Here is a 15,631-nt window from a genome sequence, read left to right on the forward strand (position 1 = left end):
GCATGCGCAGTACGGCCGGCGCGGGAGCGCGCCTAATTTAAATGGGAATCGCCCCCATTTGAATAGGAACGCCTTGCGCCAGCGGAATTTAAGTTACACAGCCCAAAATTTCTAGGTAAGTGCTTTGTGGATCGGGCACTTAGGTAGAAATTTTAAGGCAGTGTAACTTAAATGGAAAAAATTAAGTTAGGCACGATCTTTGTGGATTTGGCCCTCTATTTTTTTTATAATTCTTTATTTATAAGAATCAACTAGGTCATTTAGACATCAGTAGACTTGAACATAGAGAAAGTGATATCTATAAACAATGAACATGGGCATTCAGCTCATATGGTATATTCAATCTCTGGACAATGGAAAGTGTAGCGCTGGATAATAAATTATGAAAAGATGTGATCCAAAAATAATAAAATTAATATTAAGCAATGTCCATAAACATGATGTTCTTGATAAACGTATGTGAGCAATTCAAACGTGACTGTCCAGTGAAGCACAACACTGTAGAAACATAAGTGAAGTCAAACCGATCTTGTGCTGCCCGCCGTCTCTGGTGAAAGTGAAGGCCTACCGAAAAGCCTGCGACCACCTTTACTCAACTTTACAACAAGGCTTAGCAGAATGGTGATATCCTCGCTGGATCATAAGATGCTTCCTCTCACAGTAATCCAACTGCAAACGATCAGCTTGCGATCACAAACACATAACAAAAGGCCAATCCATAAACCTCAATGTGTACACTCTCCCGTGGATGCGGAGGTAGATGTCAGATAAATGGCTAATATGTTTTCAAATACAAAAACAAAAAAAGATCCAATAGTGTAGAAGTTCTTTCACTATTTATTGTAAAATAAAAAAAAAAAGGACCAAGTCCTTAAACATGTAAAATTCCTTGCAAGGATTAGAAAAACAGCTCTGTGTGTCAGATAGGTTCCGGGTTCGCGCATGCGTAGTGCGTGTACGTGGCGACCCTACGACCGTTTCGTTATAACTGACGTCATCAGGGGTACCAAATTTTATTTATTTTTGTATCACATCTTTTCATAATTTATTATCCAGTGCTACACTTTTCATTGTCCATTCTTTGTCTTGCCCCATATCAGGGTTATAGTGTTTAGCTGCAGGATTTCTATCACAGATTTATTTCAATATTTTGTTTTTTCACTACACACCTAACGCGAAATTTCTAATTTATTATATATTCAATCTCTATAGGTTTACTGTGGACTGTATATTGTCAGCGTTAGCGCTACGGAAAAAAACCAGCTAATGTCGATTATGCAATTCAAACGCACGTAGCACTTCGGAGGCAGAGATAGAAAATTTGTGTGTATATTTTTCATCATAAATATGAAATGTTACATGTTAGGCCCCATACTCACGAGCAAACATGTCTGCTGAAACTGGCCCGCAGGCCAGTTTCAGCAGACATGTTTGGTCGTGTGTGGGCGCGAGCGGGCCGAATTCCAGCAAACATTTGCCCGCCGGGCCTTTTCCCAGCAGACAAATATTCCTGGACTTGTTTTAAAACAGCCCGCTGGAATTCTGCCCGCTCGGACATGTACGGTCGTCAGTACAGACCTACCGTACATGTCCAGGCGCCCGCCGTCCCTCGCATGCGTCGAATGACTTCGACGCATGCGTGGAAGCATTTTAAAGGCGGGCCGCCCACGTCGCCGCGTCATTGTCGCGGCGACACCGCGTCATCGACGCGGCGACACCGCGGACACGCCCCGCGTATTGTTTACGCGCGGACTTCTGTACGATGGTGTGTACAACCATCGTACAGAAGCCCTCTGGCAGACATGTATGGTGAAAACGGTCCGACGGACCGCTTTCACCATACATGTTTGGTCGTGAGTACCCGGCCTTACACATACCCAGAGTAGTTCAGCCTTATCTAAAACTCTTTTGCCAGGAACGTTTTAAACAATGCTCAGATATCATCCCGACTTATTAAGTCTGAGGCCCCGTACACACGTCCGAGAAACTCGTCGGGCAAAACACATCGTTTTGCTCGTCGAGTTCCTTGTGAAGCTGCCAAAGATCTCGACGAGCCAACTTTTCCCATTGACTAATGAGGAAATAGAGAACATGTTCTCTTTTTGGCCCGACGAGATCCTCGTCGGTTTCCTCAGCGAAAAGTGTACACACGACCGGTTTTCTCGGCAGAATACGTCTCCCATCGAGTTTCTGGCTGAATTCTGCCAATAAAACCGGTCGTGTGTATGGGGCCTGACACAAACTAGGCCTGCTCATTATTGCAAGCAGTACAAACACATAGGCACTGCTGTGTTTACTATAAAGAAAGCACAGTATGCATGCATAAAGATAAATTATAAGTGAGTTTTTTTTGTAATCTAAAACAAGTATGATCAAATATATTTTAAGATATTATTAAAAATGATTCTACCTTAGAAAAAAAATGCTTTGTTATCTAATATCTTTGAATGACAGGAGGCAATCTTGTAGCAGCTGATGAGAATCATCTCAATAACACCTCAGTGATCTTACCAGGAATGAGAATAGTGACAGCTGCCTGCACTGCTCGACGAATGATATTATCCATAGCAAACATCCAGTGTGGCCGGATGAGGTGATTCCTTAAGACTTTATTGACCTGGTAAAATAGTGAAACAACAGATCATACACTGTTAGTTGCACTAAAAACATCTATAATTACAATGGCAAAAGTTAATATAATATATAATAAAATATAATAAAATATAATATAATAAAAAATAAATAATAATAAAAAATATTTTTTTTATTTTTATTATTCTTTGATGACTAGTAAATTCATAAAAGAGACTTCTGACCTTTAAAATCCTTATCTTATAGTACAGTACAGGACATAGGGCTTGTATCCATAGACATGGGTTATTTTCAGGCTACCTTCAAGTGATTGGAGACTGGCAAAAACTTTGCTAGGACCATGCCTAGGGTAGGCTCAATAAACCACACCCACTCTATTTTTTTTTATCAAGCAATAAGGAGAGACCACCAGAGACAAAGGGGAGGGAGGTCTGTGTCCTGTACTGCACTTCAAGATAAGGAATTTACAGGTGAGTCAAAATTTCCTTTTATCTTAATCATACAGTGCAGGAATTCAAAATGTATTCATAAACCATGGGGCACCCCCAATTAAAATCTAGTGGGTGGGCAACAACATAGCCAACAGAACGGCTAAAATGCCCACAAAAAACAAAAGTAAGGCTATTTTCACACTGGGGCGCCGCGGGCTCTGACAGGAAAGCGCCGCTATTTTTAGCAGCGCTTTACTGTAGTTTTTGTGGTGCTTTTCAGACGATAGTTGGGGCGCTTTTAACCCCCGCTAGCGGACGAAAAAGGGTTAAAACCGCCGGCAAAGCACTGCTGCAATACTTAGTAGGGGCTACATTTGCATGAATTACTGCATCACTGCAGCGTGGCATGTAGGCCTTCAGCCTGTGGCACTGCTGAGATGTTATGGAAGCCCGGGTTGCATTGATAGCGGCCATTAGCTTGTCTGCATTGTTGGGTCTGGTGTCTCTCATCTTCCTCTTGACAATACCTCACAGATTCTCCATGGGGTTTAGGTCAGGTTTGCTGGCCAAGCACACACAGTGATACCATGTTAATTAAAGAGGAGTTCCACCCAAAAGTGCAACTTCCGCTTTAAGCACCTCTCACCCCCTTATAAGCCATATTTGGCCTTCAATTTAAGAATACATTTTGGCCCAAATTTTTTGGCAAGTCTTTTTTTCATTTATATTGCAAAGATTAGAAAACCCAGTAGTGATCAAATACCACTTGCCGACCAGCTGCCGCAGTTTTACTGCAGCAACATGGCTCGGCTGGGCGAAATTACCTTATGTTACGTCGCTTAGCTCTGTGGCCACTAGGGGTGCGCACGCACCACCCAGGCACACGCCTGCTGCTCGCCAACTAAGCCACAAGGGCACCCGTGATCGCTCGTGACACAGCGAGAACCAGGATCTGTGTGTGTAAACACACAAATCCCGGTTCTCTCAGGGGAGAAATGACTGATCGTCTGTTCACACTTTGTATGAACAGCGATCTGTCATTTCCCCTAGTCAGTCCCAGAGGCGACTCAGTTCGCATGTGCTGCGCTATATAAGTTTTTCACTCACTCACTCATCCCCCCTTCAGTTAGAACATGCGGAGGGAACACAATTAACCCCTTGATCTCCCCCCAGTGTTAACCCCTTCCCTGCCAGTGACATTTTTACAGTAATCAGTGCATTTTTATAGCACTAATCACTGTAAAATTGTCAATGGTCCCAAACATGTGTCAAAAGGGTCCAGTGTGTCTGCCATAATGTTGCAGTCACTATAAAAATCGCAGATCGCCGCCATTACTAGTAATAAAAAAATGTATAATAATAAAAATGCCATAATTCTATCCCCTACTTAGTAGACACTATAACTTTTGCGCAAACTAGGGTTGTCCCGATACCGATACTAGTATCGGTATCGGGACCGATTCCGAGTATTTGCGGGAGTACTCGTACTCGCGCAAATACCCCCGATACCGAAATAGAATACTCCCCCCGCCGCCGTTACGTCGCATCCCGCCGCCGTTACGTCGCATCCCGCCGCATCCGCGCTGCCGCCGACTGTTTAACGCGCGCGGGGAGTGTGATGATTGGCGCCGCGCCGCGTATAGACACTCCCCCTTGCTCGGGTGAACTGTCCAATCCCGAGCAAGGGGGAGTGTCTGTACGCAGCGTGGCACGAATCATTACAGCTGTAATGATTGGCGCCGCGCCGCGTATAGACACTCCCCCTTGCTCGGGTGAACTGTCCAATCCCGAGCAAGGGGGAGTGTCGAATCATTACAGCTGTAATGATTGGCGCCGCGCCGCGTATAGACACTCCCCCTTGCTCGGGTGAACTGTCCAATCCCGAGCAAGGGGGAGTGTCTGTACGCAGCGCGCCGCCAATCATTACACTCCCCGCGCGTGTTAAACAGTCGGCGGCAGCGCGGATGCAGGTAAGGGGGATATGGGGGGGGGGGAGACAATGGCTGGATATATATGTGAGACAATGGCTGGATATATATGTGAGACAATGGCTGGATATATATGTGAGACAATGGCTGGATATATATGGGAAGACAATGGCTGGATATATATGTGAGACAATGGCTGGATATGTAGGGGAAGACAATGGCTGGATATATAGGGGAAGACAATGGCTGGATATATATGGGAAGACAATGGCTGGATATATAGGGGAAGACAATGGCTGGATATATATGGGAAGACAATGGCTGGATATATAGGGGAAGACAATGGCTGGATATATAGGGGAAGACAATGGCTGGATATATATGGGAAGACAATGGCTGGATATATATGGGAAGACAATGGCTGGATATATATGGGAAGACAATGGCTGGATATATGGGGGGAGACAATGGCTGGATATATGGGGGGAGACAATGGCTGGATATATGGGGGGAGACATTGCTGCATGGGGGAAGACAATGGCTGGATATGGGGGGGAGACAAAGGCTGGATATGGTGGGAGACATTGCTGCATGGGGGGAGACAATGGCTGGATATGGAGTCACATTTAAAAAAAAGTATCGGTATTCGGTATCGGCGACTACTTAAAAAAAAGTATCGGTACTTGTACTCAGTCCTAAAAAAGTGGTATCGGGACAACCCTAGCGCAAACCAATCAATATACGCTTATTGCGATTTTTTTTTACCAAAAATATATAGAAGAATATATATCGGCCTAAACAGGAAAACAAATTGGGATATTTATTATAGCAAAAAGTAAAAGATATTTAGTTTTTTCAAAGTTGTCGCTGTTCTTTTGTTTATAGCGCAAAAAAAAAACTGTTAGGTGATCAAATACACAAATACCACCAAATAAAAGCTCTATTTGTTTGACAAAATGGAAACAAATTTTGTTTGGGTACAATGTCGAACGGCCACGCAATTGTCAGTTAAAGCACAGCAGTGCCAAATTGTAAAAAATTCTCTGGTCAGGCCGGGGCTGAAGCAGTTAAAGAAAGCACTATTTGTGTAAAACAAATTCTATAAATTTCATTTGGGTACAGCGTATCATTACTGCGCAATTAACAGTAAAAAAGAATAGCGGTAAATAGCGAAAAAGTGGTTAAAGCTGATGGGTTGGCATAGGGCAGTGATGGCGAACCTTGGCACCCCAGATGTTTGGGAACTACATTTCTCATGATGCTTAACTACACCGCAGAGTGCATGAGCATCATGGGAAATGTAGTTCCAAAACATCTGGGGTGTCAAGGTTCGCCATCACTGGCCTAGGTTATTACAGACTTTTCCTTCTTGCAAGGGTTTTAGCTAAACCAATATAGGTTGTACACATTTAGAACTTACTGCATCTTGAAACCCAAACAAGACCAGCTGGATTTGATTTATAGATGTGCTGTCAAAGTCCAAGTCCACTTTTAGTTTGGAGATTGTGGAGGCCATGACCCTATGCTCTGGGGAGCGCATGAAGTCTCTCAGAATATTGATAATCTGCTTGATGTGAGTGACTGAAAGTTGCACATCTTCTGAGCTCTGCAAAACAGACATGGTACTTTTTAAAGAAACAACATACATAGCAAATTTCAGTTTAATAAGTCCATAATAGCTTGAGAAGCATGAAATGCTATATGTTGTCTATATTTCTAGGACAATCAGCATTTAGAATTTTAAATTGTTTAATGAAGTGTGGGGTGGTCTTCTGGCTATAGTCCTTATTGCTGGAATCACCAGAAGCCTTTAGAACCCTTTCACACGGGCGCGCTCCACTAAGCGGAATCTGCTTGCTCTGCGGGGGATCTCTCTGCTGAGCAGGCAGATGACAGGAAAATGTCCAATCCGCAGTGCAGAGCAGACACGGACACAGTCCTGCTCTCTTCTATGGGGCAATCGGATGGAAACAGATTGTCTGCCCATTTCTATCCAATTCGCTGTATGGATGGGAAATAGGATCACCATCCATTTGTTTTCGGCAGGCAGGATTGAATCTGGTGTCAGCGGACATGTGTCTGATCTCTGAAGAATGTAGTTACTGCGCTGGTCTAAATACGCGATGACACAAAATGGTAAATTAAATCTAATACAATAAAGTGCTGAATCCAGTGCAGTGATATGCGTGATAAAACACAATAAATAACTATACAAATAAATAAATAGGTAAATAAATTGCAATATCCAGCTGTCACAAGCGTGTACTATTGCGTAGTGCTGAGTGCAACTACTGTGCCACCAAACAAGATTTAAATAAGTAAATAAATAACAATACAAAATCTCACAAGCATGTGACTAAATAGATATCAAAATTTCATTCCGTTAAACATATGAGATATATACGTGATACTGTGTGCAACTAGTTTACCAACAAACAGATCTGAATTAATATAAATATAAATATGGATATAAAGTGCAAAATCATAACATATGTGCAAAAAGCTTTTTAAAGTTCATGTGCCTGCATAACACAACTCCAAGATTGCCTGGAAAACCAGCAACTTGTCAGTTTGGAATCCAGTAAAGGGAAAAAGTTTTTATGTGGTAATTTGTCCTGGAGTTATATCTCATACATCTACGGTGCAGCTATCTCTTCCACCGGACGGAAACAAGTGCTACCACCACCAACTGCTGAAATACACACTCACCAGACCCCAGCTGGTAATAAGCCCAAAGCTTTCCTGATGACGCAGACTTGCGAAACGCGTAGAAGCCAGGTGGACAACGCACAGAGGGGGTATATCTGACCAGCGGAACCACAAGTGTAGCAGGAGCCGGGCGCGTAACCCAAAGACAAGCTGGTGAGCGGCTGTCCAAACCCGATACTGCCAAATACACCAGGTGCTGGTTAAAGCACCTCATTTGTGAGTAGTTTGATTTTAAATATTTTTAAAGAAATAAACCTTTTTAAAACATACTACACTATGATGAGCCCCCTGTTTTTTGAGGCACAAAGGAAAATCTTGTGAGAGAGGAAAAGAGGACACGATCGATCATAACGGAATAAGGCTTTGGGCTTATTACCAGCTGGGGTCTGGTGAGTGTGTATTTCAGCAGTTGGTGGTGGTAGAACTTGTTTCCGTCCGGTGGAAGAGATAGCTGCACCGTAGATGTATGAGATATAACTCCAGGACAAATTACCACATAAAAACTTTTTCCCTTTACTGGATTCCAAACTGACAAGTTGCTGGTTTTCCAGGCAATCTTGGAGTTGTGTTATGCAGGCACATGAACTTTAAAAAGCTTTTTGCACATATGTTATGATTTTGCACTTTATATCCATATTTATATTTATATTAATTCAGATCTGTTTGTTGGTAAACTAGTTGCACACAGTATCACGTATATATCTCATATGTTTAACAGAATGACATTTTGATATCTATTTAGTCACATGCTTGTGGGATTTTTTATTGTTATTTATTTACTTATTTAAATCTTGTTTGGTGGCACAGTAGTTGCACTTAGCACTACGCAATAGTACACGCTTGTGACAGCTGGATATTGCAAATTATTTACTTATTTATTTATTTGTATAGTTATTTATTGTGTTTTATCACGCATATCACTGCACTGGCTTCAGCACTTTATTGTATTAGATTTAATTTACCATTTTGTGTCATCGCGTATTTAGACCAGCGCAGTAACTACATTCTTCTGCTTTCACTCATAAACCTTTTCGGAGGTTTACACAGTACCGCAGCAGGTCAATATAATATAACCTGTTTTTTGCGCCGGTGACAATCACATATATGTGTCTGATCTCTGCTGACACCCACCGCTCCACAGAAGAGACTGGAGGGTCCAAACAGGTCTGCCTGAAAAATGTAGGCCTTGTACTCACGAGCAGACATGTCCGATGAAACCGGTCCGCGGACCGTTTTCATCGGACATGTCTGCCCGGGGACTTCTGTTCGATGGCTGTACACACCATCGAACAGAATTGCGCGCGTAAACAATACGCGGGGCGTACCGCGGTGTCGCTGCGACAATCACGCGGCGACGTGGGCGGGCCTGCCTTTTAAATGCTTCCACGCATGCGTCGAAGTCATTCGACGCATGCGAGGGATGGCGGGCGGCCGGACGTGTACGGTAGGTCTGTACAGACGACCGTACATGTCGGGGGGACAGGTTTCCAGCGGACTGTTTTAAAGCAAGTCCAGGAAACAGTTGTCCGCTGGAAACCTGTCCGATCCGCCCGAAAATGGTCCGCTCGGGCCTACACACGGCCAAACATGTTTGCTGAAACTGGTCCGCGGACCAGTTTCAGCAGACATGTTTGGTCATGAGTACGGGGCCTAACAGGCAGACCTGGTCAAACAACCCATGTGAAAGGGGCCTTAGAAAGCATAGCAGGATTGTATAGACACACACACAACCAGACTTGATTCTTTCAGGAAAGACTTGGATCCTATTTAACCTGATGGATAGATCATGTCGATTTTTTTTTTTACCTGCTTGAGACATTCCTGCAGATTTGATGAAACTGTATTCTGCTCTTCCTTAAGGATTTTATAAAGTATAGCACGGCGTTCACTGTCTTTTCTCAGAAGGAACAATCCAGAGTCCCTCTCATCTGGAGATGGAGGGGTACTTCTGTCTTCTGACAATGAACCATCATCTGGTACACTGAATAATTACATAATTATAATTACATTTAATAAAAACATAAACATTAACAATGACAATATATAAATTAAACTGTCTTAATTTTGCTGGCGTCATGTAACTTTGTCAATAAGCATGTTCATTTTTTGTTGTAGCATAATGCAAAACTGAAAAGGTAAAAGCAATCAAATAATTTATGTTCAGTATATGAATTAAGTAACTTTTTCTAATTACCATATTTATCGGCGTATAACACGCACAGGCATATAACACGCACCCTAACTTTAAGAGGGAAGTTTCAGGAAAAAAACTTTCCACAGCCCCCTGCATATAATGCCGCGTACACACGATCGGTTTGTCTGATAAAAAGGGTCTGATGGACCGTTTTCATTAGACTAAACCGATCGTGTGTGGGCCCCATCGGTTATTTATCCATCGGTTAAAAAATTAGGAACTTGTTTTAAAATTATCTGATGGATAAAAAACCTATAGAAAAAAACGATCGTCTGTAGGCACGTCCATCGGTTAAAAATCCACGCATGCTCAGAATCAAGTCGACGCATGCTTGGAAGCATTGAACTTCATTTTTTTCAGCACGTCCTTGTGTTTTACGTCACCGCGTTCCGACACGATCGTTTTTTTTAACTGATGGTGTGTAGGCACGACTGATCATCAGTCAGCCTCATTGGATAACTGATGGAAAAATCCATCAGATCGTTTTCATCGGATGGACCGATCGTGTGTACAGGGCATAACACGCAGGCACAGTTTACCCTCTATTTTCAGGGTAAAAAAGTGAGTGTTATACGCCAATAAATACAGTAATTTATCATAAGGTCACTCTTCTCTTCCCTACTATCTCTGGTTGGATGGTATGGAGAGAAAGGGAGGATGATATAATTCCCCCCCTTGTCCAATCAGAGAATACATTGTATGCATTGAAAAAAGGAAAAATACAAATTGTTCTCTGAATGGTGGCGGTACCAAGATTCCCTGGGCCAGATTCTTGTAGAACGGCGTATCCTTGCGGCGGCGTAACGTATCCGATTTACGTTACGCCTCCGCAACTTAGATGGTTGCGGTGGCGTAGCGTAATTCGGCCGGCGTAAGCCCGCCTAATTCAAATTTGGATCAGGGGGGCTTGTTTTATGCAAAACTACTGTGACCCGACGTGATTGATGTTTTTTCGGAACGGCGCATGCGCCGTCCGTGGAATTTCCCAGTGTGCATTGCTCCAAAGTACGCCGCAAGGACGTCATTGGTTTTGACGTGAATGTAAATGACGTCCAGCCCCATTCACGGACGACTTACGCAAACAACGTAACTTTTTCAAATTTCGACGCGGGAACGACGGCCATACTTAACATTGTTGCGCCGCACTTATGCCACCATATAGCAGGGGCAACATTACGCCGGGAAAAGCCCAACGTAAACGTCGTAACTTTACTGCGTCGGCCACGCGTACGTTCGGGAATTCACGTATCTAGCTAATTTGCATACTCAACGCAGAATTCGACGGAAGCGCCACCTAGCGGTCAAAAAAAAAATGCAGTTTAGATCTAATGGATATCTATGCGTAACTGATTCTAAGAATCAGTCGCATAGATACGACTGGTCAGATTAGGACTTACGACGGCGTACATGGCGCTGCGCCGTCGTAAGTCCTTTGAGAATCTGGGCCCCTGTGTTCAGTGTGCAGGGGAAGCTGCTGGAGCAGTACCTGTTAAATCACTGATATCACTGTATGTAGTGTGGGTTGCTAAATTGATTTTTGGCATCCCTAGAAGCCCCTCCAGATATCAGATATGAATACTTACTGTATTTATTGGCGTACAACACTCACTTTTTTACTCTAAAAATAGAGGGTAAACTGTGCCTGCGTGTTATACGCAGGGGAATGTGGAACGTTTTTTTCCTGAAACTTCCCTCCTAAAGTTAGGGTGCGTGTTATACGCCTGTGCGCGTTATACTGTACAGGCATACCCCACTTTTAAGTACACAATGGGACCAGAGCATGTATGTAAAATGAAAATGTACTTAAAGTGAAACAATAAAAAAAATTCTCGTCTAGGGTGTAGTGGGGGGTCAGGGGCTGTAGTGGGGGTGTCAAAAGCTGTAGTTGAGGTCTCAGGGGCACACTGGAACAGGGCGGGCTATGCTCTCTGAGCTTTAGCTCCTTCTACTGTGGCTGCAAAATGTCTGTACAGTACTTGTAAGGCACTTTACATACACTCGGGGGTATGTCCTTACTCGCGAGTGTATGTAAAGTGAGTGTACTTAAAGCGGGGTATGCCTGTACGTCGATAAATATGGTACATCAAGCCAAACTAGACCAATGTAAATTTACAAAACAGATCATTCCTGGGGTTCTGCTTTAATTATTGTTTGCAAAAATTGTAACGAGCATGAAACAACTGATGCAGCTGGTGAATAATTCTCTTCAATTCTTGAAAGAAAAAGTTGTTTTTGGCACATACACTGCTGGAGAGGAAATATAGGCCTGGCTAGGGAATGTGGGGTTTGGACAACAGATAATCTCTCTCATTTCAAGTGGCTATTTTGAATAAATGGACCACAAAGAGAAAACCTTTTATCTTGATGTTGCTGATTTCTGAAAGAAGCTCCGTCTGTGTCCCCATCGCCCACTCCCTCCTCCCAGCATTTGACTGACAGCCATTGGCTTTGGCTGCTATCAATCTGCCCAATGAGGAGGGAGGCAGCAACGAGCACATCGCTGAAACAGATCGGGCTCAGGTAAAAATAAGGGGGAGGGGGGGCTCCTGCAGCACAGAAGTTTTTTATTTACCTTAATGCATAGAATGCATTATGGTAAAAAAAACCTTGAGGCTTTAGTACCACTTTAACTAGGAATGATCACAATATGGCATTAAAAACAATATTACCTTAGTAAAGTGGTAACTTGAGCTTTGCTAGAAGCATTTTCAGAAATGGATCTTTTTGCCTTTTCAAATAATAATTCATGCTTTGCATCAGAGTCTGGTGACACCGATCCATGTTCACTGCTGCTGCTGCCTGCCAGCTCCCCCGGCACTGGTATTGGTAGAGATGCGCTGCGGTTGTAATCTGTAAAAACAACACTACGTTAGGAACTGAATAATAGTGATTTAAAGATTTTAGAAACTCCATTGAGTGTAGAGACCCTCATCAAGATGGGTGCTGGAATGATGAGTGAACAGATGGCACCGGGACTCACAAATTCCAAAGTAAATGAAAGTCACGAGCACACCAGGATAGCTTGGGGAAGCGGGTATATTTTGTCACAGGATAAATGCTCTCTGAGCTATTCCACTGTACTGGTGACATTCATTTAATATATGATACTAATGCCGCATACACACGGTCAGAATTTCCGACAACAAATGTTCGATGTGAGCTTGTTGTCAGAAAATCCGACCGTGTGTATGCTCCATCGGACATTTGCTGTCGGAATTTCTGCCAACAAAAATTTGAGAGCTGGTTCTCAAATTTTCCGACAATCAAAGTTGTTTGTTGGGAAATTTCGACCGTGTGTGTACGCAATTCAACGCACAAAAATTCTACGCATGCTCGGAATCAATTCGACGCATTCTCGGAATCATTGAACTTCATTTTTCTCGGCTCATTGTAGTGTTGTACGTCACCGCGTTCTTGACGTTCACAATTTCCGACAACATTTGTGTGACCGTGTGTATGCAAGACAAGTTTGAGCCAACATCCATCGGGAAAAAATCCACGGTTTTGATGCTGGAATGTCCGATTGTGTGTACGCGGCATAAGACTACACTCTGCATCTGCCAACTGCATATGAACCTGTGCTGATTTTACTGTCAGAAGCAAACCAGATGACAGGTCCGTGTCTGCTCTGCTTATTCAGAGCAGACACAGCCCTCTTTCCTCTATGGGCAGTCGAATGTAAACAGACCGCCTGTCTGTTTACACCTGACTACCACCGATCCAGATTGGATGCCGACGGGTGTAAACGGACATTTGGCTGACCCAAGTGTGGAGGTCCTATGTGGACTGGCAATTCAGAAATAGAATCACATCAATAAGGGGGCGAAAAAAATAGAATGGTAAAGCAGCAGAAGAAAACTGGACCATTACATGAAGAGTCATGCATTACTTTTCATGTTTTAATCCGTAGCCAAAGAATAAATAAGTGTCACTGGTCCCAGTGGGAAAATCGGTATGTGGGTCCCTGGGTGGCCAACCTCCCTATGAAAGGCAAGGCCACCTCTTCTATTGTATATCAATAATATAAACCACAACATTCTAATTCATTTCACAGTAATCTGACATTTACGCCCAAAGATACGCCGGTTCAATGCCTGTGACGTGAACATAACCTACGCACAGCCCCATTCACATACGACTTACGTAAACAACGTAAAAAGATACGCTTGTTCCGACGTCCATACCTTGCATGGGCTGCGCCACCTAGAGACCATCTTTATCTTTACGCCGGCGTATGTCTTACGTAAACGGCATAACTAATTGCGACGGGCGTACGTACGTACGTACGTTCGTGAATCGGCGTATCTTGCTCATTTACATAAATATGCACCCCAAGATTTGACGGCGTAGGAGACTTACGCCGCTCGTATCTTGGCCAAATCTATGCGTAACTGATTCTGAGAATCAGGCGCATAGATACGACGGCGGACATTCGGACTTACGACGGCGTATCTGGAGATACGCCGTCGTAAGTCTTTAAGAATCTGGGCCTATGTTCTTTAGTTGGAAGTTTTCTGCACTGTTCAATGGAATTCATTTTACTACCCAGCACAATAAAAAAACGATTCATTAATGTGTTAATGTATGCTTAACAATTGTGAAATAACCAATAGCAACAAAACAGCAATTACTTGTGACTGACATTTGCAGTTTAATAATAAACGACCATCAGATTGGCATATTATCAGAAAATAATCCCAACTTGGTTTGCAAATGTCGACTGCTTTACTTTTAATATTCCGAAATATTTCATTACTTGAGACTTAACTAAAGCTCAGCCATGCCAGGAACACAGCTCTTATCTGAGCACTTTTCAAGGGTAATTACACTCATAAGCTGGGCAGGGGGCAACATGCTACTTAAAAATTATAACAGTGACATTGCAACTTTGTAAAAAAAAAAAAAAATAAAACCAGAGAGTACACAACCTGAAGAACCCCCATGCTGGGAGGTCGTAGGCTGGATTCACACCTATGCATTTTTAGTGCTTTTTGCATTTTGCATATTTGCAATACAGTCCATTTAACATGGTTTCCTATGGAACACCTTCTGTTGTGCAAATCTGCAAAATACAAAAAGCACTAAAAATACCATAGGTGTGAATCAGGCTTTAGAGTTTTACACGATGGAAAGAATTGTTGCACAGCTCAGACATTTGATTATTTGGGTTATGAATTTCTATAGTAATAAACTATTTTGTATACTAAGCTTTTCTTCCACCATGAACTCTTTTAGGCCTGGTTCACACCTATGCAGGTTTCAGCTTGCATATTCCAGGTGCATTTTGAGTTTTTCAATACAAGTTTTTGATCCATTGAAGTCTGTTGAACCAAAAAAAAAAAAAGTCCCTGGCCCTTTCCATAAAATGCACAGATGTGAACTACATCCATAGGAAACCATGTTAACCACTTAAGGACCGCTGCACGATGATATACGTCGGCAGAATGGCACGGCTGGGCACATCAACGTATATGTACGTTGCCCTTTAAGCCCAGCCATGGGGTCGCGGGCGCGTGGCCGCGGCGCGCTCCCGCGACCCGGTCCGAAGCTCCGTGACCGTGGGACCTGCGGACCCGATCGCCGCTGGAGTCCCGCAATCGGTCCCCGGCGCTGAAGAACAGAGAGATGTATGTAAACACAGCTTCCCCGTTCTTCACTGTGGCGGCGTCATCGATCATGGGATCCCTTTTATAGGGGGACACAATCGATGACGTCACACCTACAGCCACACCCCCCTACAGTTGTAAACACACTTCAGGTCACACATAACCCCATCA

General features: G+C 43.2%; 1 protein-coding gene across 1 annotated transcript in view; it reads right to left on the minus strand.

The window, feature by feature from the left end:
- The window catches only part of MAP3K15 (mitogen-activated protein kinase kinase kinase 15), a 245,839-nt gene that overhangs the window by 30,418 nt on the left and 199,790 nt on the right, over window positions 1-15,631 (minus strand). The window contains exons 21-24 of the mRNA XM_040338224.1: window positions 12,524-12,704; window positions 9,467-9,641; window positions 6,372-6,557; window positions 2,512-2,617 (exon numbers count right to left, since the gene is read on the minus strand). Of these exons, the coding sequence (XP_040194158.1) occupies window positions 2,512-2,617; window positions 6,372-6,557; window positions 9,467-9,641; window positions 12,524-12,704 (648 nt within the window). The remainder of the gene's footprint in view (window positions 1-2,511; window positions 2,618-6,371; window positions 6,558-9,466; window positions 9,642-12,523; window positions 12,705-15,631) is intronic.

Source organism: Rana temporaria, chromosome 2 (assembly GCF_905171775.1).
Source record: "Rana temporaria chromosome 2, aRanTem1.1, whole genome shotgun sequence".
In the NCBI taxonomy this organism is placed as follows: domain Eukaryota; kingdom Metazoa; phylum Chordata; class Amphibia; order Anura; family Ranidae; genus Rana; species Rana temporaria.